The 24,349-nt window shown below is 62.1% G+C and overlaps 5 protein-coding genes across 5 annotated transcripts; 4 read left to right on the forward strand and 1 right to left on the reverse strand.

Moving 5' to 3' along the window:
• Positions 1-153: 153 nt before the first annotated feature.
• Positions 154-3,556, forward strand: DCS_05328 (a-pheromone processing metallopeptidase Ste23; the record flags this gene model as incomplete). Its single annotated transcript, XM_040802634.1, has 4 exons — positions 154-399; positions 462-1,316; positions 1,391-3,026; positions 3,084-3,556. 4 exons carry the CDS (start codon positions 154-156, stop codon positions 3,554-3,556), a joined length of 3,210 nt encoding a protein of 1,069 aa, XP_040657667.1.
• Positions 3,557-5,892: 2,336 nt separating this feature from the next.
• Positions 5,893-10,276, forward strand: DCS_05329 (ubiquitin carboxyl-terminal hydrolase; the record flags this gene model as incomplete). Its single annotated transcript, XM_040802635.1, has 2 exons — positions 5,893-9,699; positions 9,794-10,276. The coding sequence occupies 2 exons, from the start codon at positions 5,893-5,895 to the stop codon at positions 10,274-10,276; spliced, it is 4,290 nt and encodes a 1,429-aa protein (XP_040657668.1).
• Positions 10,277-12,617: 2,341 nt separating this feature from the next.
• On the reverse strand, positions 12,618-13,583 carry DCS_05330 (uncharacterized protein; the record flags this gene model as incomplete). The annotated part of the gene is made up of 3 exons (XM_040802636.1): positions 12,618-13,332; positions 13,401-13,492; positions 13,560-13,583. 3 exons carry the CDS (start codon positions 13,581-13,583, stop codon positions 12,618-12,620), a joined length of 831 nt encoding a protein of 276 aa, XP_040657669.1.
• A 1,231-nt stretch (positions 13,584-14,814) lies between these two features.
• On the forward strand, positions 14,815-18,772 carry DCS_05331 (uncharacterized protein; the record flags this gene model as incomplete). Its single annotated transcript, XM_040802637.1, has 6 exons — positions 14,815-15,078; positions 15,230-15,997; positions 16,091-16,265; positions 16,335-17,174; positions 17,261-17,457; positions 18,116-18,772. The coding sequence occupies 6 exons, from the start codon at positions 14,815-14,817 to the stop codon at positions 18,770-18,772; spliced, it is 2,901 nt and encodes a 966-aa protein (XP_040657670.1).
• Positions 18,773-20,554: 1,782 nt separating this feature from the next.
• Positions 20,555-23,388, forward strand: DCS_05332 (long chain fatty alcohol oxidase; the record flags this gene model as incomplete). Its single annotated transcript, XM_040802638.1, has 5 exons — positions 20,555-20,796; positions 20,852-21,232; positions 21,336-22,410; positions 22,514-22,684; positions 22,756-23,388. 5 exons carry the CDS (start codon positions 20,555-20,557, stop codon positions 23,386-23,388), a joined length of 2,502 nt encoding a protein of 833 aa, XP_040657671.1.
• Positions 23,389-24,349: the final 961 nt, after the last annotated feature.

Genomic DNA, 24,349 nt, shown 5'->3' on the forward strand with positions numbered 1-24,349 from the left:
GTACTCGCTCCGTCGGTCGTAAGTACCAGTATTTATACCCATGCACACCTGCCAACGCCGCTCGCTGCTTCGCCTGGCTGGTCGTTTCCCACCACCACCCCCCGCGACGCTGCAAACCACCTCCCTCCCTCCGGTCACCGCCATCTCTGCACAATGCCCTCCTCTCAGGCTCCTGGGCCGATGCCGGGTCGTCATGCTCCCGTCGTCCTCTTGACGGAGAGCCTGGAGAAGCCATCGCTGGATGATCGTGACTACCGCGTCATCCGCCTCGAGAACGAGCTCGAGGCGTTGCTGGTCCACGACCCGGACACGGACAAGGCCAGCGCCGCCCTCGACGTCAACGTGGGCAACTTCAGCGACGAGGACGGGATGCCCGGCATGGCTCACGCCGTGGAGCATGTGAATCCGCCCCGACCCCTCGACCGCCCGCTTCCCCGTCGTTAACCGCCGATGCGATGCAGCTGCTGTTCATGGGCACCAAAAAGTTCCCCGTCGAGAACGAGTATGGCCAGTACCTGTCCGCCAACTCCGGCAGCTCCAACGCCTACACGGCGGCCACGTCGACCAACTACTACTTTGACGTGGCCGCCAAGCCGGCCAACGACGAGGACCCCTCGGACGCCCACCCCTCGCCCCTGCGCGAGGCGCTGGACCGATTTGCCCAGTTCTTCATCGAGCCGCTCTTCCTCTCGAGCACGCTGGAGAGGGAGCTGCAGGCCGTCGACTCGGAGAACAAGAAGAATCTTCAAAACGACACCTGGCGGCTGCATCAGCTGGAGAAGTCGCTGTCGAACCCCCACCATCCCTACTGCCACTTCTCCACCGGCAACTTCGAGGTGCTCAAGACGCTGCCCGAGTCGCAGGGCGTCAACGTCCGCGACAAGTTCATCGAGTTTCACGCCAAGCATTACTCGGCCAACCGCATGAAGCTCGTCGTCCTCGGACGCGAGCCCCTCGACGTGCTCCAGAAATGGGTCGTCGAGCTCTTCTCCCCCATCGTCAACAAGCACCTGCCCCCCAACAGGTGGACGGACGAGACGCCCTTCCGACCGGCCGACCTTGGCATGCAGTGCTTCGCGAAGCCCGTCATGGACTCGAGGGATCTCAGCCTCATCTTTCCCTTCATCGACGAGGAGACGCTGTTCGAGTCGCAGCCCAGCCGGTACATCAGCCATCTCATCGGCCACGAAGGCCCCGGCAGCATCATGGCCTGCCTCAAATCCAAAGGCTGGGCCAACAGCCTTTCCGCCGGCGCCTACACGGTCTGCCCGGGAAGCCCGGACATTTTCGAAGTGCAGATGCGAATGACGGAGGAGGTCCGCTCCCCCGCCACCGCCCCCCCTCCCCCTCCCCCACCTTGCGTGACGCGAAGCTTATCGAAGCACTGCAGGGCCTCAAAAACTACACGAAGCTCGTCAACCTCTTCTTCCAGTACGTCGCGATGCTCAGGGAGTCCCCCCCTCAGGAGTGGATATTCGCCGAGCAGCAGGGCATGGCCGACGTCGACTTCAAGTTCAGGCAGAAGGCGCCGGCCAGCCGCTTCACGAGCAGGACGAGCTCGGTGATGCAGAAGCCTCTGCCGCGCGAGTGGCTGCTGAGCGGCCAGAGTCGCCTTCGCGCCTTCCGCCCGGAGCAGATCGAGGAAGCCTTGTCCTTGCTGCGGCCGGACAACATGCGCATGTCCATCGTCTCGCGGAACTTTCCCGGCGACTGGGACAAGCAGGAGAAGTGGTACGGGACCGAGTACCGGTACGAGCCGATACCCGCCGAGCTCATGGCGGAGCTGAATCTCGCCGCGTCCTTGCCGGCCGGCGAGCGGCTCGCCGAGCTTCATCTGCCCCACCGGAACAACTTCATCCCCAGCAAGCTCGAGGTCGAGAAGAAGGAGGTTTCGGAGCCGGCGCCGGCCCCGCGCCTCGTTCGAAACGACTCGGCCGCCCGGACCTGGTGGAAGAAGGACGACACCTTCTGGGTCCCCAAGGCCAACGTCATGGTCAGCCTGAAGAGCCCCATCATCTTCGCCACGGCCGAGAGCAGCGTCAAGGCCAGGCTCTTCACCGAGCTCGTGCGGGATGCCTTGGAGGAGTACTCGTACGACGCCGAGCTGGCCGGCCTGCAGTACTCCGTCTCCCTCGACTCGCGCGGCCTCGTCCTCGACCTGTCGGGGTACAACGAGAAGCTGCCGGTGCTGCTGGAGCGGGTGACGCTGACGCTGCGCGACCTCGAGGTCAAGGAGGAGCGCTTCGACATCATCAAGGAGCGCCTCACCCGCGGCTACGACAACTGGCAGCTCCAGTCGTCGTATCAGCAGGTGGGCGAGTACATGGCTTGGCTGAACGCCGAGCGCGACTACGTCGTCGAGGAGATGGCCGCCGAGCTGTCGACCATCACGGCCGACGCTGTGAGGCTGTTCCACAAGCAGATGCTCTCGCAGCTGTACCTTGAGGTCTACGCGCACGGCAACATCCACAAGGGCGAGGCGCTGAAGGTGACGGACATGGTCGAGTCGATCCTCAAGGCCCGGAAGCTTCCCGAATCGCAGTGGCCCATCATCCGGTCGCTCATGCTGCCGGCCGGGTCCAACTTTGTCTACAGGAAGACGCTCAAGGACCCGGCCACGGTCAACCACTGCGTCGAGACGTACTTTTTCGTCGCCGACAGAAGCGATCAGGCGGCGAGGGCGAAGACGCTCCTGCTGGACCAGATGATCCACGAGCCCACCTTTGACCAGCTCCGGACCAAGGAGCAGCTCGGGTACATTGTCTTTTCGAGCACCCGCACCCTCTACACGGTCAGCGGCTTTCGCTTCCTCATCCAGAGCGAGAGGACGCCCGAGTACGTGGACAAGCGCATCGAGGCTTTCCTCGCTCGTTACAGCCAGACGCTGGACAAGATGACCGAGGCCGACTTCGAGGGTCATAAGCGCAGCCTCATCGTCAAGCGGCTGGAGAAGCTCAGGAATCTCGACCAAGAATGGTCGAGGCATTGGACTCACATCTCCAACGAGTACTATAGCTTCGAGCAAGGTATGCCGAGCCTCGCATGACCGGGACAAGGTTTTTTTTTTCTAACCCGTGCCACAGCAAAGATGGATGCCGCGAACGTCAAGTCCCTCACCAAGGCAGAGATGGTGGAGTTTTTTGGCAAGTACTTTAGTCCCTCATCCCACACGAGAGCGCGCATCTCGGTGCATCTGCATGCGCGCGGCGCCGGGGAGCTGGACGTCAAGATCACGAGCATGTTGAATGCTTTGGAACTGCATGACGTCCCGCAGGAGAAGCGGCAGAGCCTCGACCTGCTCGACTGCCACCTCAAGGAGGCGGGGCTTCCCGACGGCAAGAGGGAGTCGGCCGTCGCGCAAGCAAAGGACCTCGGGTTGAGCCAGACGTCGCGAAGCAACGAGGTGGACGAACCGCCGATGGTCGGCACGTCGGCCGTCGACTCGGCGCAAGAAATCACGGATGTTCGCCAGTTCAAAGCCGGTCTCCTGGCCAGCCAAGGGGCAAGACCGGCCAGAGACTTGCGCGAGTTTGAGGAAACGGATGCCAGGCTATAGAATCGGCGACCGGGCAGGCGTTTGTTGAGCATGTGCGGCCGGATAAAGCTTGCATGGCAGTTGGGCATTCATTCCCCGGCGGGGAGGTGTTTGGTGACGATGGAGGTTGCTTAGACGTGCGATACATCGAGCCGGCGTGAGGCGTCGGCGATAGAGGGAAGGACGATGAAACCGTTGAGCCGACGGAACGTGGTGACGACGGGGAGGCGGTGAAGAGAAGCAAAGGCCAGTCGTGGAAGTGGCCAAGGCTCAGTTCCAAGACCATGCTGCATGCGTGCTGCTCGTGCTGCTTGCTGTTGTCGCCATGGGACGCGGCTCTTCAGCCTGCCCACCGCACGATCCGTAGCCGTGCTGTCCATGCGCATGAACCTTCTTGCCGACTCTCGGGCTCGCCAAACGACAGGTCTGGTAGAAAAGATGAACGGGAGACTGCATTGCGGCGGATGATGCGGGTTCCTGGCTGGCGAGAGCCCAATCAATATCCAAGCATCACTCGCGAGGCCAAGCGATGGAACGTGGAGTCGACTGCTTCGGTTGGCATGCTACGCCATGTTCTGTTGCCCTCGTCAACGATGCTCTTTGTCTTTATGAGCAAACAATCTGGTTCGGCAGAGTGAAATTCTTTCCATTTGTTACTCCTTACTTGGTAATACTCTGACTTTCGTGTAAGTATTACAAGTACTTACAATTACAATCGTGCCTATAACCAAGCACTGAAAGCCATATGGCAGGACGAAACTTCCAGCGTGCTTGGGGGGGGGGGCTGACTTGTGGGGCATATGCTCTGCAGTGGAGGCGTTTGCAGGCGAGCTGCGAATCACGCAACTCAAAATGACTACGGAGTAATACCTAGTCCCTACTTGTGCGGTACAACTACGGAGTACAGTAGCTTTACTTACGGAGTGCAGCAGGTAAGTACGGAGTACTTGCGTACCTAGTAGTATTATGGTTTGATGGGCTCTGAGTTCGTTACGAGCGAGTTCACCTGTACAGTAAGTAAGTCGCAGCAGGTAGAAGCAGGTACAAACATACTAGTAAGTAATACATGTACTCCGTACGGTGTACGTTATTAGGTGGTTCGCCCCTGCAAGGTATCAAGTACAGCACGCCTACGACGTACACATACGACCAGACTCATGCCTACGACCGTACACATACATGTCTACCACCGTACCGACGTCCCCCGCCGACCTCGCCTTTCTGTCATTCCGAGTGAACCCCCCATCTCCCTTAGGCACTGCATTCGAGATTCCGCATAGCGTAAACGCACGGCCAAGGAGGCCATTGACCTGCAAACGACAAAGGGAATACTGTGCGTTGCGAAGCTACTTCTCAAAGTGCTTAATGCTGGTAAGTTGGTACGTGTACAGTACGGTGCCTACTAACGACCGAACCTAGCACTACTAGGTACCTACCTAGGTACCAGTTGTAGGTGTCCGACCACTATTAGTACTACCTAGTCCGCCATACTGCCTCCTGGACAGTTGCCTCTACATAGCACTGTCCTCCTGTACCGTACAGAGTACAGGCCACCGACCACCCACCTCCTGTGACGCCACTGGCCCTTCGGCGCAACCTGCCAGCAGCTGCGAGACCCACCAGCGACCAAACCCGCGGCCTCCACACAACACCTCGCTCGGTAACTGGTTTTGCCCGGCCTCGATTGCCTACTTTTCTTCCCGCCAATCTCCAAAAAAGTCGTCCACTTCGATGTGTGACGCTCGGATCTCCTATCCCGCTGCTGGCTGATCCTTTCACCGTCGCGACGTCCGTTTGATGCGAGCTTCCCCTCGGTCAACAACGGCCAATCCATCCGCCAGTCACCCCCCCCCTCGCCTCCCCTCGCCTCCCCCCCCGAGCTGCCCGGGCAGCTCGCTGTCAAGACGTCTTCCTCAAAGAAGAGAAAGCTCGGCCGACCGACGCCCTCGACCAAGGAGGACCTCGAATACCCCAGCTCGCCCTCTCCCGACACGGCCCTGCCATCGCGTGAAGCCGACGACGGCGCCACCTTCTCCTTCTCGGCCCACGCTCCCACCGAGGGGCTCGAATCGCCGTCCTACCTCCGCGCAGACTCGCACCCGGCCCCCGGTCTGCACCCGCGGCTGCAAGTGCAGACTGGAACCCTCGTCTCGGCCGACTACGCCCTCTCCGTCGCCTCGTCGTCGCCTTGCGTCTCGGCCTACGCGGAGCTCTCACTCGACAGCGACCGAGGAGGCGAAGAGACGGCTTCGCTGCGGAAGAGCCAATCCCCCTTTCCGTTGAGGAGAACGATCCTGAACGGTGATGCCGAGCTGCCACATCGATCCTCATCACCCCTGAAACGACGAGCTTCGAGCATGGATCCCGACGCGGACAAGAACGACGGGCTATCGTCGGTCGTCACCGACGACGGAACGGAGCCGTCGTCGCAGCGGCTCCCTCGTGCCATGAGCGTCGACGCACCGGAGATGACCATCTCGGAAGCTCCCGACAAAATTACCAACCAGGGTGAGTCGAGAACCGTCCAGCCCCCATTCTCGTCATCGACGTCCGTCTTGCCGGGTCCGCATCGTGCCTCTGACGCTCGATCAGCCCCTCCCCCGCTTTCGGAGCAGGTCAAGATCATCGAAACGCTGTTGAAGGAGTTTGCCGACGCGCCCGTCAAGGAGGGTGACGTCGCGTACTTGGTTTCGCGTTCGTGGTTGGCCAAGGCCCTTGCTCTGCGTGCCGACCCCAAATCGGCCGACGTCCAGATGGATGCCGACGAGACCTCGCTCGGGCCCGTCGACAACTCGGACATCATCGACGAGGTCGTCAAGGACGCCGCCGGCGGCGACTTCGTTCGCCTGAACCGAGGATCCGACTTGAACGACTTCGAGCTCTTCAGCGAGACGGCTTGGAATCTCGTCGTCGACTGGTACGGCATCAAGCCGGGCCAGGTGGCCATCACCCGAACCGCCGTCAACACGGCGGACAGCAGGCAGGCGCCCCCCAACCTCATGTACGAGTTTCATCCGCCCGTGTTTCGTCTTCACCGTCTCTGGTCCGAAGTCAGCCCCCTGCCGATCGAGCAGACGCTCAAGGCCAAGAATCCGCCTCCTCTCGTCCTCGTGAGGAGCGCGACGACGCATGCGCAGACCTTCCTGAAGGAGGTCAAGACTCTCGCCGACATACCCATCGCCCACAGGGTCCGCCTCTCTTCCGTTCCCGACGATGCCCAACCTTCGGCCGGCCCGTCCGAGTCGAGGTCCGCCCTGACCCCGCCGGACTCGCCCGGACGCGCGCGAGGACGAGGGGGCCGGTGGCCGAAGCTCTTGCTTGACGTCGCATCCTTCGCCCAAACCCTACCGGTCCGAGTCCAGGTCCGGCTGGCGGACCAAACGATGAACGACAAGTTCAACGGCCAGTCCACGCTGCAGCACTACGACCTGGCCACCGACCAGACGCTGGTTCTGGACGAGGCCATCGGCGACCGCTGGGTCAGCACCTACACCGGTCGGGAGAAGGCTTCCCCCAAGGCCATCCCGTCGAGGACCGGCGTCGCCGCCCGTCCGTCGAGACCCGGCAGCAACAGGGGTAGCCCGGCGCGCGAAGGCCCCCTCACGCGTGGTCGAGCGCAGAAGAAGCGCCTGGGCCGGAACGCAGGCGCCGTCGGTCTGCATAATCTCGGCAACACCTGCTACATGAACTCGGCGCTGCAGTGCGTCCGCAGCGTCGAGGAGCTGACCAAGTACTTCCTGACCGAATCTCACCTCCCGGAGATCAACCAGACCAACGTGCTCGGCTACGAAGGGAGGGTGGCCATCGCCTACGGCAACCTCCTGCGAGAGATATACGAAGACGGCAGGAGCGCCGTCAGCCCTCGGGAGTTCAAGACGACCGTCGGCCGCTGTCGGCCGACCTTTTCCGGATGGGGCCAGCAGGACTCTCAGGAGTTCCTCGGCTTCCTGCTCGATGCCCTGCAGGAGGACCTGAGCCGCATCAAGAAGAAGCCGTACATCGAGAAGCCGGACTCGACCGACGACATGATCAACAACCCCAAGGCGATCCGGGAGATGGCCGACAAGGTATGGGACATCACTCGCAAGCGAGACGATTCCGTCATCGCCGACCTCTTCACCGGCATGTACAAGTCGACGTTGAAGTGTCCCGAGTGCGGCAAGATCAGCATCACCTTCGACCCCTTCAACAACTTGACCCTTCCGCTGCCGATGGAGGACATGTGGGCCAAGACGATCAAGTTCCTTCCGCTCAACGACGCCCCCGTCAAGCTCGAGGCCGAGCTGCCCAAGCACAGCACCGTCGAATCCCTGAAGAAGTTTGTCTCGCAGCGGACCGGCGTGCCCGTGGAGCGGCTGATGGGCGCCGAGGAGTTCAAGGATCGCTTCTTCAAGATATACGACAACGCCCAGGACGTCTCCGAGGAGATTCAATCGTCCGACGTGCCGACCATGCATGAGCTGGACGCGGTGCCGACGAACTGGCCGGCAAGATCACGGCAGAAAAAGTATCGCTCCATGCTGGACATTGACTCGCCCCCCGAGTCGACGGATTCGGACGACGACCAGTGCGAGACCATGGTCGTTCCCGTTCTCCATCGCCGGCCGCAGCTGCAGGGCCGCGGATCGGATGCCTTGCCGCCTCCGCACTTCATCACGCTGACAAAGGCCGAGGCATCGAGCATGGACGCGATTCAGCGCAAGATTCTGGAAAAGGTTGCCACCTTTTCCACCTGGGCCGGCTTCGCCGACGGCGCTCGCGAGGGGGAAGCGGCCGACTTCATGGACGGCGACGTCGTCGTCACGACGGCCTCGGACGCCGACTCGTCGGGCGACGCCAAGGTGGCAACCCGCTCGGTCGAGGGTGAGGATGACATTGTCGACATCACCATGAAGGGAACCGACGACAAGAGCAGCGCGCAGTCCAGCATCCTGAAGCGTTTCAACACGACGCGCCCCCGCTTCCTGCGCGCGGAAAACTTGGTCGACGCGAAACTTCAAAACGTCTTCGAGCTATGCTACTTTAAGAGCGACTCGGACGGCACCGTCCCGACGGGTTGGTCCAGCGTCGACGGCACCAGAGTGCTGCCCAAACTGGCGGACCGGATCCCAGAGCTCCAGGATGACGGTGGCGAGAGCCCCGAGAGCATGGGCAGCCCCGGCTTTGGCAACGACGACAGCAGCAACGACGACGAGGCGGACGTCGAGGAGTCCCAAACACGAATGATGCACGAGTCCAGCGACGAGGACGCATCGCCGGTCTCGCGGGTACGTCGGCGCTTCGATCCCCACCTTGGTGTCGGCGAGCTAACAGCGCCTCAGTTCGCGGGCCGCCACGGCCGCCAGAACCAAAGGTTCGGACCCGGCGGTCGGAAGGGCTTCAAGGGGCAGAAGACGTACGGCAAAAAGGGCGGCAAGCGGCGCGACAAGCAGATGCGGGCCGGCAAGCACGCGCATCGCGTCCCCGCCGTGGAGCCGCAGCCCATGCCCCCGGCCGTCGCCGACGGCGGGCCCCTCGTTCGGCTCTACGAGGGGGTCGTCGTCGACTGGAACGAGGACGCGTGGGAGATGCTCTTCGGCGGCGCGCCCGGACGGAAGGACGGCGCGCAGGGAGCCAAGACGTACACGGACCTCGAGCTGCTGCACGATTCCGTGCTCAAGCAGCACAAGAGACGACGAATCAGCCGCAAGAACAACGGCATCACGTTGGACGAGTGTCTCGACGAGTTCGAACGGGCCGAAGTCTTGTCCGAGCAGGACATGTGGTACTGCCCCCGCTGCAAGGAGCACAGGCGAGCGAGCAAGAAGTTTGACCTGTGGAAGACGCCGGACATTCTGGTGGCGCACCTCAAACGTTTCAGCAGCTCCGGTTGGCGTCGCGACAAGCTCGACATCCTCGTCGAGTTTCCCATCGAGAATCTGGATCTCACCTCGAGAGTGATCCAGAAGGAGGAGGGCAAGGACGAGATCTACGACCTCATCGGCGTCGACGACCACTACGGCGGCCTCGGCGGCGGCCACTACACGGCCTACGCCAAGAATTTTGTCGACGGACGATGGTACAGCTTCAACGGTAAGTCGTGCAGGGAAGCGACGTGTGATGTGACGATGAAGGCGCTGACTCAAAAGGATAGACTCGTCGGTGCACGTCGTCTCGGACCCCTCGTCGGTCGTGACGAGCGCCGCCTACCTTCTCTTCTACCGTCGGCGCTCGAGCCAGCATCTCGGCGGGCCCCGGTTCGACGAGATTTACGACAAGTACGAGAAGGAAAGCCCTCGGTCGGAGGATGAGAAGTCGGAGTCGGACGACGACGGCGAGGCGGGAAGCAAGCCTCGCGGCGAGCAGGTCACAGACGCTCCCGACGACGGCGGCCGGCTCCACCATGACGGATTGGTTCGACGAAGCATCGAAAACGACGGCATCGGCGACGACATGGAAGGCAGCCACCGGCGAGTGGGGTCACAGTCGCTCGAGATGACGCAAGGCTGGAACTTTGACGGGCTCGAGGGTCAAGACGGCGACTGCGCGAGCGACGATGCCCAGTTCGACTCGGGCGACGACGGACACGGGGACGTCGCCCATCAGGGCAACGAGAGGGCCGCCGCCGGCTCTCGCGAGGGCAGCGCTCAGTGGGAAGACCGGCGCGTCCTCTCGGTGCCGGCCGATGGCGCAGGCGGCAGCGACGTCGAGGAAGTGACGGAGATTCATCTCGAAAGTGACAAGGCGGCTCGCAGCGGCTGACATGGGTGGGGTTCCTCTCGACGGGCTCATCGGATCGGATGCGAGCGAGAAAGGTGGAACGGGAGACGGGTTGAGGACTGTCGATGGAGATGACGGATGCCACGACGGCAGGTGGGTCGACGCATGACCGCACGAGTAGACGTTGGACGTGGACGTCGAGTATTTTTATCTGCCCTGCCGTCGGTGACGGCAAGGTTTGGATGCGGAGCGAGGAGAAAGGGTGAAGGATGGGGGTCGAAGTCAGGAGAGGGCATGGCGGCGGCGGCGTAGCCACAGGCAGGCAGATACGATGACGATTGATTATTGATTAATTGATTGGTTGGTTGGTTGGTTGGTTGGTTTGTTTGTTTGTTGGTCGGTTGAGTGGTTGGTTGATTCATCGATTCATTGTTCATTATACGAGTCCGAGTAGCTGCACGTAGGAGATGCGTGCGTGATGGGCCAGGTGCTGTGCTCAATTACGGCCGAGCATGGATGGACGGCCGCACGACGCGTCAGCGACGACGGGAAGGATGAAGCAGTGCTCGTTTGCGGAACCCAGCGAAGAGTTGGGGGTCCGAGGGAGCACACCACCTCCGTACGAGTACGACGTGCACTACACATGCGCATGTGGGCGTACGGAGCACAGGCGTGGTCGGTTGTCAGCCAGTTGGCTGCAGGAACAAGGAATCCAGGCTGGGTTGTAACGCGGAAGACGAGATGCAGGTTGGGAGGTCGATTGTGGCTGGCCAGCAGACGGCGCGAGCTTCGATGGCATGTTCTAGAAGACAGCCAGAAGCGGCGGCGGCGCGACGGAGGACGGAGGAGAATTGATGCGACGCCAGGTACTCCGTAGCTACTGGGTAGGTTCCGCGCCAACCGCATGCGGGGGGCCACAAGCGAGCGGAGGCACCAGCATGGCTCGTGCAAGTACTGTAAGTACATTTAAGTAATACTTGGTTGCACGAGTAAGTGCTTGCACTGTCACAGCATGTACAGTACGGAGTAGTACTTACCTAGTACTTACAACTACACCTACTGTAGGTGCAGCACAGCACAGTACTTGAATGATAGGGTACATGAAGACAAGACACATGCAAGTACTCCGTGCAGTGACTGGACAAAAGTGAGGATTCAATTTTGGTTGCGCTGCCACTAATACTCCGTATTAATCAAGTACAAAGTGAATCGACACTTTTGCTACCCCACTATCGGAGTACCAAGTACAGGTATTACTCGTACTCGGTGCGGTGAGCAGTGCACAGGGCACGTAGGGGCCTGCTGAACGTAAGTACTCTGTACTCGGGCGTCGCCCTTTCGAGGGCTGCGACCTGGTACAGTACCTAGGTACCTAGTAGTTACATGTACTTGCCTTCACAGGGCGCGGATGAACCCGTTGCCGGTGCCGAGCGCCTGCTAATGGCGGGTGCTGGTACGTTCGGTTTGGTGATCTGATACACCTGTCAGACGCCATTCGATCTCGTCGGTCGCTCCTCTTGGCCGCGTACAGTACGAGCCTTTCTTGCACGCCGGGGCTGAGAGCAATGACGCGGCGCCGAACCACTTGCCAAGCATTCACGGACACGAGCGCTACAGTGCGTTAATACTGTGCATGTGCCTGTACTGCAAGTACATGTGCCTGTACAAGTAGATGCGCCGATTGGTCGGACGTAGTTATTCCCTGTGCCATTCATGTACTTGGATGTACTTACATGACGGCCAGTTACTTACAAACACTTACTTACAGCACGCCGTACATGTACTGTACATGTATGTGCGTGAGAAAACGATGCCCTGACTCCTCCGTACTAGGTACTTGGTCGGTAGGTACGTGTACTATTATACTCCGTACAATACAAGCATTTACAGCACTCCGTACTCCGTACATGCAAGTACTGTACTTGCTTACAGTACATGTACGTGCTTGAGAAAACAATGCCCCGACTCCTCCGTTCTTGGTCCGTAGGAACTTGCACAACTATTACTCGGTGCCATTCTTTCTCCGTGCCTTTCATGCAAGCACTTGTTCGTTCGTAAGTACATGACTTCAGAGCAACGTGTACTCGGTACTTGCGCGCCCACCTCCACGACACTCTGCACTTACTTAGTCGCAGTCGCACGACGACAACCAGGGAATGATTGGTAGCACAAGCACGGAGCACCGAGCGGTTGGCACTCGCCTTCGCCGCAAGGGCTGCTGCGAGCTGGACTTGGCGCGGCTCAAGAATCCCTGTCAGTGCCGTCTCGCGGCGAGGTGAGACTTGCGGCCGCGTGCTACTACTCAAGTACGTAGCGCAGGCGTCGAGCGTGAGTGGTCGCTTCGTCCAGAAGACGCGGCTGCGGTTCCAGAAGCCTTGGCCGGCTACAGGGGGCGCAAGGCGACCTCGCACTCCCCATCACCACCCTGACCGCCCCGCTCGGGACGGTCAGCCGGGACAGGTTTCGAACGGACCGATCCCCCCCCTTTTCCCCTCTGCCCTCTCTCGTCATCCCCTCCTCCATGCCACGACTGGAAAGCGCAGCCATCGAGGCGTGCGGCCCAGGTGCTTCCGGCTCCTTCGCGACGAGGGGCGTGGCGATCATCGGGAGGCAGGGCAAGGGACCGTCGCTCATGCGCCGGTTCGAGACGCGACGCCCCCGCCCGTCCCCCTCGGCCGCGCGCCTCGTACTCTGCTGCGAGTACGAGGGACGACGGGTTCGAGTTGGCCGGCATCCACCTCGGCGGCACTGATCGCAAGCGAGGACGGGCGGTCGGCTTGGCCGAACGCTCTGGCGGTCGCGCCATCGTCAGGAGCGTCGTATTCGGCGGTGAAGGGGGGAACCGCGAGGAACGGGGCCGGCCTGCACGCGTATGCATGGAAGAAAGACCCACGCTGCGGGCGTCCTTTTGCGTGGACGTGCCGCCATTCCGGTCGGTATCTGCCCTGCCCTGGCATCTTGGTGTCTGCCTCTGCCGGCGAGGCGCGGCTTCCACGGCTTGCCGGTACGGAGCGCCATCGTCTTGGAGCGCCTGCCCTGCGCGCATGCTTGGCGGCACGTACATGTACAAGAACGGCCCGCATAGAGGCACGCAAGTACTACCTACATGTAGGTACATGTACATGTGGGCAAGACGAGGATCGGCTGCCTGCCGGCGTCCAAGTACCTGCAGTGCTGGCTTTGCGTAGGCATCGTTTGTCGGTGCTCACCAGGAGCACATGGGTGGTCGTGGGCGTGCACCAGGTCCCTGTAGTTGTACTTGTATTATTAGTTGTACCCTGCTGGATTTGCACTTGCCAGGTGCCTACTAGGGTAGAGTACTTACTGTACTTGCTGTAAGTACTTGCATCGTAAGTACTTGCTTATGTGGCAGTACGGAGAAGATTCGGAGTGCGTGCTTGTACGGAGTACATGTACAGAGTAATACTTGTACTGCACAGGCAGGAATAATGGCCGCAGGTGCCATTACGGAGTGGTTAGCACTCAAGGCGGGCGCTCAAGTGCAGGAAGGACCTTGCTCGCCGTACATGTACATGTATCGGCGCACAGGCATCGAGTGACAGGGTACTCCCGCTACACACGTACGAGTGCCGCTGGTACAAGCGCATGTACTTAGATGGTAGCTGCTGCTGGACGTCGTGGCGTTCTCGTCCGCTGTGCGTCTGGCACACGTTCAAGGTTTGTCGTCGTCGTCTGTATACGTACTAGTATTTCCAAAAAGGTAGAGGAAGAGGACGATGCTGGCCACCCGGCTAAGTCGTTTTTGGCTCTAGCCCTGGGACGCTGCTCGCTCGCTTCGCAGGCTTGTCACGTCCTCGACTCTGCCGTTGCTGCTTGGACTACTGCTTGTGCTACCCCTTGTGCTGAAAACTGCCAATGCTGCTGCTTGTGCTGCTGCTCGTGCTATTACTGCTTGTGCCACGGCTTGTCCCACTGCTTGTGCTGCTGCTCGTGCTGCTGCTTGTGCCAATGCTTGTGCTACGGGTTGTGCTACGGGTTGTGCTACGGGTTGTGCTACGGGTTGTGCTACGGGTTGTGCTACTGCTTGTGCTACTGCTTGTGCGACTGCTTGTGATACTGCCTGTGCTATATATATACTACTTGTGCCACTGCTTGTGCTACGGGTTGTGCCACTGCTCGTGCTACTGCTCGTGCTACTGCTCGTGCTACTGCTTGTGCTACTGCTTGTGCTACTGCTTGTGCTACTGCTTGTGCTACTGCTTGTGCTACTGCTTGTGCTACTGCTTGTGCTACTGCCTGTGCTAATATTGCCTGTGCTCTATACTGCTGCTTCTGCTGCTGCTTGTACCTGCAAGTACTGTACACTGAAAAGTACTTGCAAGTACTTGACAGTACGGAGTACGGAGTACCACGTACCAAGTTACGGTACGGCGTACGTACTTAAGTACTTGCTCTCAGGTAGTAATACTTACTCCGTACTCACGGCCACAGCCAAGTACGTGCCGGTCCTGGGCTTGCGCAAGTACTGCCTGTACTTGCTTGTACTACCGGGCTGCTCGTCCTCGCTTGTACATGCTTGTACTCTTCTGCCTCCAACCGACTTTTCCTTCCTGAGCCACATGCCCCGGTTTCTTCGGCCCAAACTGGCCTGGTCGCGCGCTTTCTCATTCCCTAGGGCCGTTGGTCTGCATCCAACTCTGCTTCTGCATGCAACCAACCAGTTCGAGTCTGCCTCTCCCAGGCCTCGACGAAACGTCGAAACAAAGTCAAAACCTTGGATCGGGGCCCGTCCCATCGACCGCTCGTCACCCTCGACGCTACTCGCCTCCGCCCTCGACACCCTCGCCCGGCGAGCCCCTGCCATCCCCCCGACTCGACTGATTGTCTCAGGCAGCCTGGACCGTCCAATGCCTGCCCGAGGCGAAGGGGAGAACAGCGTCTAGTCCACCCGCAGGTCCGTCGAGCTCTGCGACACGCCTTTCGCCGATCCGCCAGCCGCCCTTGCCTCTTTTGGCCGGCTTCGTTGGCTCCCAGGTCGCGGCGCGGAAGAGTCTGGTCGGCGGACGAAATCCTCCTCGTCCTGCTGCCCGCCGCCCCATCGCTAGGCCCGTCCCCGTGGTCGTGCTACCCCGTCCCAGGCCAGGCCAGGCAGACCAGCGAACCGTTGAACTCGCCGCACCTGGCACCCGGCCCCAGCCTTTGCCAGTGCGCCGTTCGACCACTCGCCGTTTGCCGTTCACCCTTGGCCGTTCGTCGGTCGCCGTTCGCCAATTCACCACCACTACCACCACCGTCGCCGCCATCGCCATCGCCATCGCCCATCCCAGCGCCGTGCCGACATTGCCATCGGCCTCAAGCCCTGACCGACGGCTCGCGACGACGGCTTCTCGCCTCGTGCCCCACCCTCCGGCCGCCTCCTCCCTCACCCTCGCTGCTCGTCGAGGCAGCCCGGGAGGGCAGCATCGTGCGACGGCTACCCCGGCATCGGCCGCGGCTTCGACCGGCACCAATCGCTCCGTCCTGGGACGTCGAGTGCCCCGCCCGATCCTCGAGAGCGGCACGCCTTCGTCGGCAACCGCCCTCCCCCTCCTCCTCCTCTCCTCCTGCGCCGTCGTGCGTCGACGATTCGACGACGGCACCCGCGAGGCCGTCACGCCAGCGTCGCGCCGCATCCGCTCGCCCCCGTGCGCGAGAGGAGGCCGTCTTGATCCCGCATCCGCCCGCTCGCTTCTCGCCCCGGCCCCGCGTCGCACCTCCTCGCCTTCGTCCGCGGCGTGCGACCGCCCGTCGAATCCCGGAAGAGTTGGTCGCGCGCACGACGGGAGACGCCGCCTCCTCCCCTTCCACTCATCCCCCGCCCGTGTGGTCAACGTGCTCCGGTCGCGAGACTGGTAGCCTGCCGTTGCCACCATGGACCGACCGGCGTGCCACGTCATCTACGTCAATCGCGCCGCCGGTGACGATGGCCTCCTTCAACCCGCGCCTGCCGCCGCCGGCGGCTACCTGTCCGGCGCGAAGCACGCGCGCCTCAGAGAAGCCGTGAAGCCGCTCCTCGACACCTTTGGTGACGGTTTGTCGCCCCCCCCTCTCGTCCCCGACGTCGGGAAACCCGCGTGCTGATCCATGCCGCCGCCTCCAGTCCACGTCTGCGCCACCGGCGAAGCCTGCATGTCGAAGCTGGCCCAGCTCCAGGACGGCTCCATGATTGACATCATCCCGACCCTCATCCTTCTGGACACGCCGCCCGACGAGCCGGAGCAGGAGCTGGCGTCGCACACGCGCTCCTACGACCGGCCCGATTCGCTCTGCCTACCCGACACGGTGGCCCTTCCGAGAGTCGGCGTCGAGCTGTACGGCCTCGCCCTGCTGCAGGCGGTCATCGCGGAAGCCCGCATGCGGAACATGTCCAAGCTGATCGTCCCCGTGCCCATCGTCGGCTACTCGGATCCTGCCGTCGACATGCCCCTCGAACGGATGACCGACGGCGCCGTCGACGCGCAGGCTGCCGACGCCGACGCCGACGCCGGCCTTCGGCAGCTGATCAAGAGTTGCCTGGACCTCGGCGCCACCGATGTTCTCATCAGCCCCCTGAATTCGAGGTCCGTCACGACGCTCGAGATCTGCGCCTACAGGGCCCACAGGGATGCCGCCAAGGATCACCAGGCGCTCATGGAAATGTCCAAGAGTCGCAAGCGGTCCTGGGTCGGCGTCAACGAGCAGAAGCCCTTTGCGTACCTGCGCGAGGCCATGGTGTCCGGCCTCATGAATGGCATCTGCCGTTTGGACTCGGACGACACCCAAATCGCCACGGCCCACATCGTCGTCTCGCCGGACCGGCAGTCCTTCATCGACGCCGCCATCGACGACTGGCACTTTTGCGCCCATGCCTTCTCCGACGACGAGCTATTGGTCGCCTCTGTCACCATGTTTGACCATGCCCTCACGGCCGAGGGGCTTGAGCAGTGGAAAATTGACAAAGGTCAGCCCCCCGCCGCTCTGCCCCCTTCCGCTCTCCCCCGCCGCTCCCCCCCCTTGGCCAGCCGCTGACCGCCTCGGCGCCTGCAGAACAACTGATGAGGTTTCTCGTCGCGTGCCGCGCGGCGTACAACAGCTTCGTTCCCTACCACAACTTTCGCCACGTCGTCGACGTGCTGCAGGCCACCTTCAGCTTCCTCGTCCACATCGGAGCCCTGCCGCCGCACGCCTCGAGCCGTCAGCAGCTTCGCGGCGCCATGTCCGACAAGTCCCCCATGGCAGCCTTGGTCAGTCCCTTCGAGGCGCTGGCGCTTCTCATCACGGCCATCGGCCACGACGTCGGTCACCCCGGCGTCAACAACGGCTTCCTCACCACCCTCAACGCCCCTCTGGCCCAGCTCTACAACGACCGGTCCGTGCTGGAGTCGTTTCACTGCGCCGCCTATTCGCAGATACTTCGCCGCCATTGGCCGACGGCCTTTGAGCACAGGACGCTGCGCCACCTGGTCATCAGCTCCATCCTCGCCACCGACATGGGCCTTCACTTCGACTACATGAGGAAGCTCGCCGACGTGCAGGAAAAGCTTAAGCAGCCGCGCGGCGCCGAAGGTTGGGCCGGACGTCAGCTGGAGGAGTACAAGGCGCTGGCGTGCTCCTTGCTGATAAAATGCGCCGACATTAGCAACGTGGTAAGTCGTGAACGAGCGGCGAGGCATGGCGGCGCGCGAGTCGATGGCTGACGCAGGACGGCGACGGCAGGCGAGAAATCACGAGACGGCCCAGCAGTGGATGCACATCCTGGCCGAGGAGTTTTCGCGCCAGGCGTCGATGGAGGACGAGCTCGAGATCAAGTCGTCGCTCATGGCGCGGCCGAAAAAGGACAGCGTGTCGTTGGGCAAGGCTCAGCTCGGCTTCATGGACCTGTTCGCGATACCGCTGTTCCAGGGCGTCGCCGACGTCATGCCCGCGATGCGATACATCGTCGACGAGCTCCAAAAGAACAAGACCTTCTTCAAGGCCATGGTGGAGCTGGAGAAATCCAAGAGCAAGCAGCCCAAGGCCGAGGCGGATCAGATGCCGCCGATGCCGCCGATGCCGCCGACGGGCCTGTGCGTGACGGTGACGGACAGCGCCGGCGGCGTCCCGCGGGTCCTGGCCGAGGTGACGGCGGCGTCGAACCCATCACCCGCCGACGGCCACAAGACGAACGGCATCGCGCCGGCGCCCGATGCGGCCCGGTCACGCCATCGGTGCGGCGAGGCGACCGAGGGCGGCGCGTCGGGCGCCTTGGCGGGAGACTGGCAATCGCAGGCGACGAGCGCGACGACGGGAAAGGCGGCTCCGTCGCCGAGCACCCAAGGCACGAGCATCGTCAGCAACGAGTCGACGGAGCCGACGGTCGGCGCGTCCCCCACCACCGTCACGGACAACAACGGTTCCACGGCGACGGTCGGCAGGCCCGAGGAGCAGGCGAACGGCGAGGAGTCGACCGAGGCGGCCCGCGCGCGAGAGTTGGAGGGCAAGTCTCTGAAGAAGAAGCCCAGCCGGTTCAAGATGAAAGACTTTCCCTTCTTCCGCCGAAACAAGGGCCCCATCCTGTGAGCCGACCGACGGCTGCCGGGCGAAGCGAGAGCCAAGCGAGAGCGAGGGCACGACCGGCGTCCCCGTCTGCCAGAGCACGATTCCCTCGGGCGCGTGCGACGTTCGATGACGGCTCCGAGCGAGCGGATTCCCTTCACCGTCTGTACATAACGATATTTGGACCCTTTCGATCCGGAGACAGGTCGCCGGCTTGTGGACACGGCTTGGGGAGGGGTCCGAAGACGGTCCGTCCCGACGGCGCGGCTTCTACGGGCCCGGGATCCGAGCCCGCGCCCTGCTCGAACTTCCTGTACATGTATTTTCTTTCTCGGAGGGGGGTTGGCATCTCGAGGTTGGCGTACCTTTTGGGCCGGGCAAGGCTGTTTACCTATCGAGGCGTTTGCGTGCTGGGGCTTGGGGGCTAGCATTGGGGGAAGAACGATCTATGGGCCACGGACTGGATTACGAGTTGACGGACTTGCGACGGCGGAGCTGCGGCGGAGATGGGAGGCCGACGGGTGGCCGGATGGATGTGATTGTTCGTCGGTTGCATGGGGAGCCATGGAAAGCGAGCCGAGGAAGGGCAAATAGACGTCCAAACGACGATGCTGTGCCATCAGGCCGTGAGCTGCGAATGCGTTGTGAAGCCAGCCGGCTACGTCGTGACCGTGACTGATGACGAAGAGGATGCCACGCCACGCCATCAAGTACGTGAGCTGGGTGTAGGTTTGAAGCCAGCCGGCTGAGCTGCGACTGGAGACGACGAGAATCGTGTCGGCGGCAAAGTTGACTCCGATCCGATGGGCAAGATCAGTATCGATATGCTCGAGTACCGAGTACTTGCTTGCCTACCAGGTGTACATGCACTTTTCAGGTACATGTACATGGCTACCAGGTAGGTACGGAGCACTCGGTACTCCATGAACGGTAGGTGGCGGTATCTGGCAAGTATCGCCCATCTGGTGCAGCAGTAAGTGTACCTTGGTCTTTGCCAGGCCTATTCCTGATGCCTTGCCGCTTCTAGTAGTGGCATGTTTGGGGGCTCGCGTAGCGGTAATTACAGTACCTACCTAAGCTAGTACTTACTAGTACCTAGTACTTAGGAGGCACAGTCACTTGACAAAAGTGACGATTCAGTTTTGGTAGCACTACTCCTACAAATTGAATCAACAATTTTGTCACCCCACAGCAGACAGGTAGACCGTAGCATACAGCACTCACCAAGATCTCAATCCACCCGCACCGTAACGAACATTTCATGCGTCCCAAGTAATTACAATGTACCACGAACTTGGCACCGTACGCATGCACTGCCACCACGCGAGACTACAAGGTGGTGTCGCTATCTCGGGATTTTATTTGGCAGGGCAAGTCTTGAGCACCACCAAAGAATCATGTGCTGGAACGTCCCCAAAATACCTTGGTGCTGGTACTATGTATTTAGTACTTGCCATGTTACTCCGGGACGTTGTAGGTACTTACGGAGGGAGTGCAGGCACTAATTACAGAACTAGGTACGGAGTGCTCCGTCCAAGCACAGCAGTTGGGTCCACTGCACAAGCATCGTGCCGAGGCAGCTAAACAGGGTGCTCCCTCGCCTAGTCCCTACCTAGTACCTGTATCCCGGTACTGGCGGAGGCCTACGAGCACTGTATTTCCTGGTACAGTCCCCCCCGCTGAAGGTCCCGGGAGATTCGGCTAGGTTCGTTCCCCCGCGCCCGCCCAGGCCACGGATCGGATGCATTCCGTCCCGCGCCGTCGGCATGTCTCGCCCCCCTCGATCTCCCGTCGTCGCCCTCCAACATGAACTCCACTTCTGGTCCGCTCCCCAGCCCAGGACGTCGACATCGCCTGACCCGACGTGATTTCCCTCCCCAGGTCGTGCAAGGGACGGCTTGCATTGTCCGTGCCGTTCGATCAGAGAGGTACCACGACAGGACCACGTTTGGACATTCAAAGGCACGGAAACAGCTGGAGGCTGAGCAAGCATCGTGCAAGGCCGCCTCACCGCCCGTGACAGCTCTGCGCTCTCCCACCTCGGTCCTGTACGTCTGCACCCTCGAGAGTGTATGATTGAAAAAGGCTTCCATCTACGACGAGCCGACGGCCAACCTCTGCGAACATGGGCTCTCCCTCGCAAGCGTACGTGGCCACGCCGCTGCCCGACCCTCCCTCGGACGACTTCATGTCGGCGGAACAGTGGGAGACCTTCTTTGCCCTTCTCGACGGCATCCTGCCCTCCATCTCCGACACGGCGGCGACGACAAAGGAAAAGACGAGGCTCGTGCTGGCCAAGGATGAATTCGAGGGGCTGCTGGACCGAATGACGAGCTCGCTGCCCGGATCGGTCGGCCGAGACGACGTTCGGGATCATCTGCAGTACCGACCCGTCGACGACGAAGAATTTCGCCTCGACTGCCTGCGCTCCCTGGCCATCGCGCCGCAGAGGGCTCAGTTGGCCCACATCTTGCACCTGCTCGGGTAGGTGGTCGGTCATGGCCATGGCCGCGGCCGTGGGTGATGGTGATGATGACGGGGAGGCACAACGAGCGACGGAAACGGGAGGCTGATTTCAACTCGCTAGAACCCACTCCGGCAGTCTTCTCATGACGGGCTACTGGCACCCCGTCAAGGAACAGCCGGCCAAGACGCGCGAGGCCATTGTCAAATCGTGGGCCCACTCCAAGCTCCTGAGCCTGCGAACGCTCGCCAAGTCGCTCACGGCGGCGGCGAGCAAGGCGTACGGCATCACCAACCCATACCTCGGCTCGCTGTCCGGGTACACCGACGTCCCCCGCGACTGGAAGGCCGGCGCGGGCTACGACTTCAAGTTCGTGCAAGTCGACGCGGGATCGGGCGTGCACGAAATCACCACCGACGTCGTCATCGTCGGATCCGGCTGCGGCGGTGCCGTCTCGGCCAAGAACATGGCCGAGGCCGGCCACAAGGTTCTCGTCGTCGACAAGGGCTACTACTACCCGCCCTCGCAGTTTCCCATGGCGCAGAAGGCGGCCTGCAGCCACCTCTTCGACAACGCCGGCGTCTACATCTCGGACGACAGCAGCACGAGCGTCCTCTGCGGCGGCACCTGGGGTGGCGGCGGCACCGTCAACTGGAGCGTCTGCCTCCGGCTGCAACGCTTCGTCCGCGAGGAGTGGGCCGCCACCGGCCTGCCGCTCTTCACCTCGTCCGACTACGACGAGTGCGAGGATCGAGTGTGGAGCTTCATCGGCGCGAGCAAGGACGGCATCCGTCACAACCACCGGAACCAGGCGCTCCTGGACGGAGCCGGCAAGCTCGGGTGGAAGGCGAGTGCCGTCGAGCAGAACACGGCCGGCAAGGAGCACTACTGCGGCCAATGTCACCTGGGCTGCGGCTCAGGCGTGAAGCGAGGCCCGACCGTCGCGTGGCTGCCCGCCGCCGCCGAAGCGGGTGCCGAGTTCATGGAGGGATTCGAGGTGCGCAACGTCACATTTGCCGACGACGGCGTCACGGCGACGGGCGTCGAGGGAGTGTGGACTTCGAGGGATGCCGAGGGTCAGGTGCACCGCCCGTCGAGCACGAGGACGCAACGCACCGTGCGAATCAAGGCCGACAAGGTCATCCTCTCGGCGGGCTCCCTTTGGACCCCCGTCATCCTCGAGCGGAGTGGCGTCAAGGTGAGTCAAGGGGCGGCGATGCAACAGCCATCATCTCGGGCACGGCCGCGGGGGAGGGGGAGGGGACGTGTCGTCGCGGTAGCTAACGGTCCTTGCTCTCCAGAATGCCAACGTCGGAAGGCACCTGCACCTTCACCCCTGCAACCTCGTCACGGCGGCGTTCGGCGATGACGTGAGGCCATGGGAGGGCGGCATCATCACGAGCTACAGCAGCGAATTCGAGAACCTCGACGGCAAGGGCCACGGCGTCAAGCTCGAGCCCACATGCATGGTGGTACGTTGTCCCTCGCCGCGCAGGCCACGGCATCACGACGAGCGGCACGGCCGAGGCTAACCGACAGCCAGCCCTACGCGACGCTGGCTATGCAGCCGTGGCACGGGGGGCTCGACGCGAAGCTGCTGGCGCTCAAGCTGCGGCAGCTCAACACCTTCATCGCGCTGACGCGGGACCGGGACGCGGGACGCGTCTACGCCGACGGCAAGACGGGGCGACCGCGCATCTCGTACGCCGTGTCCGACTTTGACCGCGACCACACGCTTGAGGGCGTGCAGGCGCTGGCCAAGCTCTGCTACGTCAACGGCGCGACGGAGATTCGACCTCACCTGCCCGGGCTCGAAGCGTACGTGGCCGACGACGGCGGCGAGCGGCAGAGGAGGCACGTCGCCGGCACGGACCCCGAGTTCACCGACGCCGCCTTTGCCGGCTGGCTTCGGCAGCTGCGCAGGGTCGGCAACAAGCCGCCCGTGGCCATCTGGGCGTCGGCGCACCAGATGGGCTCGTGCCGCATGGGCGCGACGGCCGACGCCGGCGTCGTGGACCAGAGCGGCAAGGTGTGGAACACCAGCGGCCTCTTCGTCGCCGACGCGAGCGTGTTCCCGAGCGCCAGCGGCGTCAACCCGATGGTGACGGTCATGTCCGTCGCCGACTGGATCTCGCGGGGCGTGGCGAGGGAGCTGAGCCTGTCGAAGAAACGATGAAGCCGGCACGTCGCGCGCCGCGGGCAGGCTCCGGGGGGCGGGGGGGAGGGGGGTGGCGGCATCTCGGAGGCTTCGACGCTTCGGGATCCATGGAGTTTTGCTCGTTCCGATGCTCCTGGGGTTCGCTCGGTGTACGGTACCGCTTTTCTTGCCACGAGTAGAACCCATCCGCTCGTTGACGGGGCCGAAGCTGTTGCTGGAAGGTGGAAGGTGCATGGCGAATGGCGATGTCGAAAGGCGATGGCGAATGACGAATGACGAATGCCAGTTGCGAGACGGCCAAGGTCGGACGGTCTGGCGCCCATGATGTTCATGTGACCACCCGCCACGGCGTCGGCCTCTCCTGGGTGCCACGAATCGCACCTTGCCGATGGTGGCGAGCAGGCCGTGGGTGGCGAGCGGCGGGCTCGTAGGGAAGAGGACGGCGAAGGCTGCCGACGTCGTCTTGCCGGCAAATGGCCAAGCAAGGCAAGGCCACACCTACAGCTGCGGTGCAGTCCATGCTGCGAGGCATGATGACGATGGTGACGATGCTGAAGGGCAGGAGTCGGTGGCGACTCTCCACTTGGAGGCCTCATCGTGTCCCCGTCGGGCTTCACCCCTGCGTGCACCTGGTTGCATGCAAGAGCGTACCTGTACTGCACTCCCGTGTACCTACTGCAGTGAGCAAGTACTGTACGTTAGGGTAGATGTGCTGTACGGGTACTATTTCGGTGCCTGGTAGGTACCTTAGTAGTAGGCAGGTAGGCCCATGATTGGGTGGGGAGAGCACTCCGCATCTGCTGTACCCCCGTGCTGTGTTTGCAGCGAGGCATTACCGAAACAAGCACTCTGACCGATCTCGGGTGGGCCAGCACAGCCTCGGCCTTGTTCTGGCAGCTCGGCTGCGGGCCAAGGCGAGCACAGCACAGCTGGAGCGGTGCAGGCGCAGGCGTAGGTGCAGGCGGAAGCGCGGTCGCGG

The sequence above is a fragment of the Drechmeria coniospora genome, chromosome 02 (assembly GCF_001625195.1).
Source record: "Drechmeria coniospora strain ARSEF 6962 chromosome 02, whole genome shotgun sequence".
Classification (NCBI taxonomy): domain Eukaryota; kingdom Fungi; phylum Ascomycota; class Sordariomycetes; order Hypocreales; family Ophiocordycipitaceae; genus Drechmeria; species Drechmeria coniospora.